The 5,000-nt window shown below is 39.8% G+C and overlaps 1 protein-coding gene across 3 annotated transcripts in view; it reads left to right on the top strand.

The window, feature by feature from the left end:
• The first annotated feature begins 85 nt into the window (after positions 1–85).
• LOC138012894 (rap guanine nucleotide exchange factor 4-like) overlaps positions 86–5,000 on the top strand; it is a 21,431-nt gene continuing 16,516 nt past the window's right edge. The window contains exons 1-5 of one of the 3 annotated variants that reach the window (XM_068859831.1): positions 86–323; positions 402–453; positions 2,856–2,907; positions 3,526–3,616; positions 4,115–4,203. In XM_068859831.1, the coding sequence (XP_068715932.1) occupies positions 419–453; positions 2,856–2,907; positions 3,526–3,616; positions 4,115–4,203 (267 nt within the window). In that variant the 5' untranslated portion in view covers positions 86–323; positions 402–418. Of the gene's footprint in view, positions 454–2,855; positions 2,908–3,525; positions 3,617–4,114; positions 4,204–5,000 lie in introns of all 3 variants that reach the window. The other 2 variants (XM_068859832.1, XR_011125096.1) reach the window with 2 other exon arrangements.

Below are 5,000 nucleotides of genomic sequence, written 5' to 3'. Positions count from 1 at the left end.
TGATCCACCTACCCGGCGTACCCCCTACTCCCTCCCACGCGATGTTGTTCCCATAGCAGCCATTAAAGTTGAAACATCAGTTGGGTCCAGTTGCAAATGTCAGTGAGTTCTTTAGTGGATAAAGTTGGTTGAGCAAACATCTTACACAACACACGGGCTTTTAAACATGATAAGAGGGTTAATATTCTATTCTATTACTCTACACAGATTTCAACTTTACTTGACATTCGTTTAGTTTTGGACATAACCTAGTCAATCTAGTTGTATCGGATTGGTAAATCATTGATTTTGAGGGATCCCGTAGTTTTATCGGTTTTTTGGAGGTAACTGTATTAGGATGTCTGCATAACATTTTCAATCGACGGTATCGAAAAAGCCAAAACGATTTCATTGTTCTTCAGCCGTCAGTGTTCGCGTGATGGTAGCTGAGTGGATTTCGTGTCTTGTGAAAGGGTAAGTTAAAGCAAATAGCTTTACGTTGGTAATTTCCATGCATTCCAACTAAATTCCATCGGTAGCATTAATTGAGCAGTCGCGTTTTCAGAGGTGGTGCGTTTGTTAGAGGAAGATAATGGCAAAACGAAACCTTTAACAGGGACCGAATTTAGACGCTTAAATGAATTCCAGTGTCGTGTAATAATCCCTGTATTGCAAAACTGAAAGGAAACTACATGAAGTTTACGTGAATTCTTATATTTCATTGCTGAATTGTTTAAATGTTCGGATTAAAGCTCATGCTTGAAAGATTCATAGCAAATAAATTCTACTGAACTATAACGTAAAGGATCAGCGTAATTAAGAAACTTTTATTTGGAAAAACCTCATGTTTACACCTCCGTTAACTTAACTCGTTGTTCCTTAACGAATAGATTGTTGATTCTACAGATGTGGAACATTGTTGGCTTGATGGGTAAATATCAATCTTAATTTGAAGTAGTGGTTGCCACATGACAGATTTGCTGTTGGGTCACCTCGTGAATACTCTAGAATGTGCCTTCTTATGACGCGCGTGTCTGCAAACGTTTTTTATTTAATTAACAGTCTTTTCTGCTGAAAAGATTAATTTAAAGTTGCACCAGCTATTCAGTATCATGCCAAAAATACACATGAACAAAAACAGACCTCAATATTTATGTCATAGTGTGGTTAAGGACCCTTGAAGGCTGTCAACTTACCCTTGAATAATGATGCGTGACAGGTATTGTATTTGCGTACAAGTAATTATAGTGTAATTTGGTCAAAAAACACTCCGTACATGCAATCTGTTTTTTCTGGACTTTTCTGATAAGAAAACTGAAGGAAACATTTCCATATGCTTTGAATAAAAGCTCAGTGACTTGAAAGGCTCGTAATATTTATCAGCGAACGGAAACTTTGGAACAGAGATGTTCATTAGCTAACTCTTTGTCATAGCCGAGGGAAGATTGATAAAGCAATTCGACTAACTCAATGTTGTACCCGATTCAAATCTCTCAGGGTTAAGATTCTTTATGTATTGCATTTGCATGGTAATATAGCATTCACATTTTCATTACAATACTTCTATTTTGAAATCGATCACTGGTGATCCTTGCAATCTGATTGGCTCTCAGCAGTGCGATGTATTCCCAAATCGCAATTTTTTTTGCTCTAAATCACACCATTTAAACCAGCCAATGAGAAAGGAGCACATAAACAAAACAACCAATCATATTTCAAGGCTTGTTAAAGGTAACCAATCAAATTGCAGGAAAATGAAAACCAAGAAATGCATTGTGTGGCGAATTTTGCAACTTTTGTTCCCAACTGGATCAATAAAATATTGGTACTGACTAAAATCCTGCATTTTTGCCGTTTGCCTGAGGTAACCCTCGTTATTAATGAAAAATTGTCGAATTCGCACTCTTCACGTTTTGAATGTAAGGAAATTTATAGGCTTTGTGAGGAGTGAAAACAGTTAGCACAAGCTCAATATATGAGTATCTGTACTGTACTATATAATCCAAGAGTACAAAATAAGGAATTGTATGAAGAAAACGGTTTTTCTCAAAATTCAAAAAATGTTTTCGATTTAAAATTAAAATATAGCTTACCTTGCTTCACTCTTGTGTTTCTTGGTCTCTGGTACGGTTTCTGGGTCGATTAAGAGCGATTTACGTGGTTTTTGGTTCCTCCTCATTCCCTATAAATATTTTTTCCCAAGTTTGGGCACCGAGAGGAACTGCCGAACGGAATCACAGAAGAAAAGGGCCATAAATTCTGAATTGTGACCAATAATGAGTCTTATCGCGGGTCCGGCACTAAGCTGTCTTCCAACGGTTTCGGTAACGCGGGTTGCGAATAAAGCCGAATTCGATGGCTTTCGAAGTTAATGTTTGCAGAGTTTGGCAGCCCTTAAATCCTTCTCAGTGTACAAGCGGCTCGAATGAAGAAGACAAATGGATAACAAAGGTATGGGATGGCGCAGAGTGCACTCGCCTCCCACCAATGTGGTCCGGGTTCGATTCCCAGACTCGGCGTCATGTGTGGGTTGAGTTTGTTGGTTCTCTACTCTGCACTGAGAGATTTTTCTCCGGGTACTCCGGTTTCCCCTCTCCTCAAAAACCAACATTTGACTTGATTTGTGTTAATTGTTAATTTCAATTTACAGTGTCCCCAATTAGTGCTTCAGCGCTAGAACGACTAGCCACTTAAATAAAGTTGCTTTCCTTTTTTTTTCCGTGATCTACGTGGAATTTCGAGACGACCGAAGCCTTGGGAGCGAATTTATGGCCCTAAAGATTATTTCCTCTTGCATAATATAGTGCAGTATAGTACAGATACTCATATATCGAGCTTGGGCTACCAATGGAGTGACCACAATTATTCTATCTCAGACCTGTCAACAGAACTGAGGAAGATATGGACATCATTTATTCCAGACTGAAGGTATTTTTGATCGCAATTGTAAAGATGCGTTCTTAGTTTCTTACTATAGATAATTTACTATTGCTGAGCAGGTGAAGAGCGAAGCAAACATGTTTTCCTAATCCTGTTCCTCCTAATGATTTTCTCCTTTGCATGATAATGGGATGCGCGCTATGCCGGTATGGTAAAAGTCGCAAAATATCCTCAACGTATGTTGTCTGCAAAAAATGGCGATGAGAAACGGCGCAAAGTGTCCTTCCAACTGTAGTCTGTTTCAAGTTGGCCTACGCAGTAACCCTGACTCTAACCAAATAAACGATGAACCCTAACCCTAAACTCTAACCCTAACTAACCCAACCCCGTTGAAGTCCTGAATTTTTCAGGCTACTCTACGCAATTGCTAAAACTTCGTTCATAACTGCGACGGTCATAGCTTTACTTGACCTAACCAAATAATAACCGTTCTAAGCAGTCCATGAGTAATTGACGTAACTCTGTGTTGACTGTCTACCACAACGTGCTTACATCTCATTATTCTATTAATTGCAATCCTTGACCCGAACGTATCTGCACTGCAGGACTAGGTTTATTTTGTAAGCCTTTTCACTTTTCAACACGTCTCAGTTATTTTTCTTTCAGGACCTGAAAGGTTTTGAGCGATTTCATTCATTAGTTCTTCGGCAACTTTGTCACTATGGGTATTATCAAGAGCTGGAGGAGGGAATAACATGTAAGGAATACTACTTGATCATTGTTATTGTATGGCTGAGCTGAATGGGACTAAAATAGTTCCTCGTGACTCAAGGGCGTAGCTAGGGGGGTCCTGGGGTGCCCGTGAAACCCCCCCCCCCCACCCCCCTTTGTAAGCTTTTTTTTTTACGCAAACAACCTACAATATTCAGGTGGCGAAAAAGCGAGTACCCTCTGTTTGACACAGTGTGACCCCGTCTTTGAAAAATCCTGGCTACGCCCATGCGTGTTAACCTTCAAGGGGGGTCTTCGAGGCCAAAACGTTTGCATGTCGGAAAATCATTACATGAGCTTGGCTTAACAATGGAATACCGAGTTAAGGGCTCTATAAATGCTGGTTTAACAATGTGTTCGACGATTGAGGAGCGACTTGTCAAAGAACACGGTAGAGAGTTAGAGTTACGCTTAGGTACGCAGGAAATTTTGCAATGTTATTCTAAAGGAAATCTTCATGCTACTGATCGACCTTGATTTTTAGTATTTCGCCAGGGTGATATTGGATGTTACTGGTATGCAGTGTTATCTGGAACAGTGGATGTCATTGCATCTGGAACAGGAAAACTCGAGGTTTGTTTTATTTGTGACACCTTTTTATGTCACCAAAGGGAGTTAGTCACGCGTGCCCCTCGACGGGTTTTTTTTTTCATTTTTGGGTGGACGTCAATCAGATGTGTCCATTAGAAAATAGTCCTGTTCACTTGGCGGCAGTCGAATTTATCATGGAAACATTTGATTTAAGTCGTTGAGGGGCGCGTGTGACTGATAATCACTGTCATTAAAAACATGAAGGCTAACGCAGATAATGAGTCTCATGCAGATAGTGAGTATTACAGGTTAAATTAAATATGTTATGTGCCGGCCTGGAGGTCCGTATTGGGAAAAACTGTGCCAGAGGTTTCGAGTGCCGCCTTCCGGCCTTGGGCCATTTTCGAGACCGACAGCACAGTTTTTCCCAATACGGACCGACCTATGCCGGCAAATAACGTATTTATTTTTGCTACGGGATTGCTGTGTAAGGGCCTAAAATGTCCGTTACTTGACAGAACTGATGTTAACGAAAAAGGAGCGCATGGCTTGAAATAAAGTTGAGTAATTAGCTTCAAATCATTCAAAATCAGTGGAATTTTTATCACGTTCTCTCGAAAATGGTTCAAAAGTTAATCTTTATAATTATAAACTATCGATTTGAAAAGTTTCAAGGATACTGACAAGAGAAAAGTATCGGAATGATCGCTGATTATCGCGACGGGTTTCCTTTATTTAGCCGGCCGCGATGATAGCTCTCGTTATCGGAATCCATAATTGTTTGACTCTGTCTAAAATATTTACATTTTACGTTGTTTACCACACTTTTATGCTGTTAG

Source organism: Montipora foliosa, chromosome 8 (genome assembly GCF_036669935.1).
Source record: "Montipora foliosa isolate CH-2021 chromosome 8, ASM3666993v2, whole genome shotgun sequence".
NCBI lineage: Eukaryota > Metazoa > Cnidaria > Anthozoa > Scleractinia > Acroporidae > Montipora > Montipora foliosa.
This window is presented reverse-complemented; position numbering and strand designations above follow the sequence as displayed.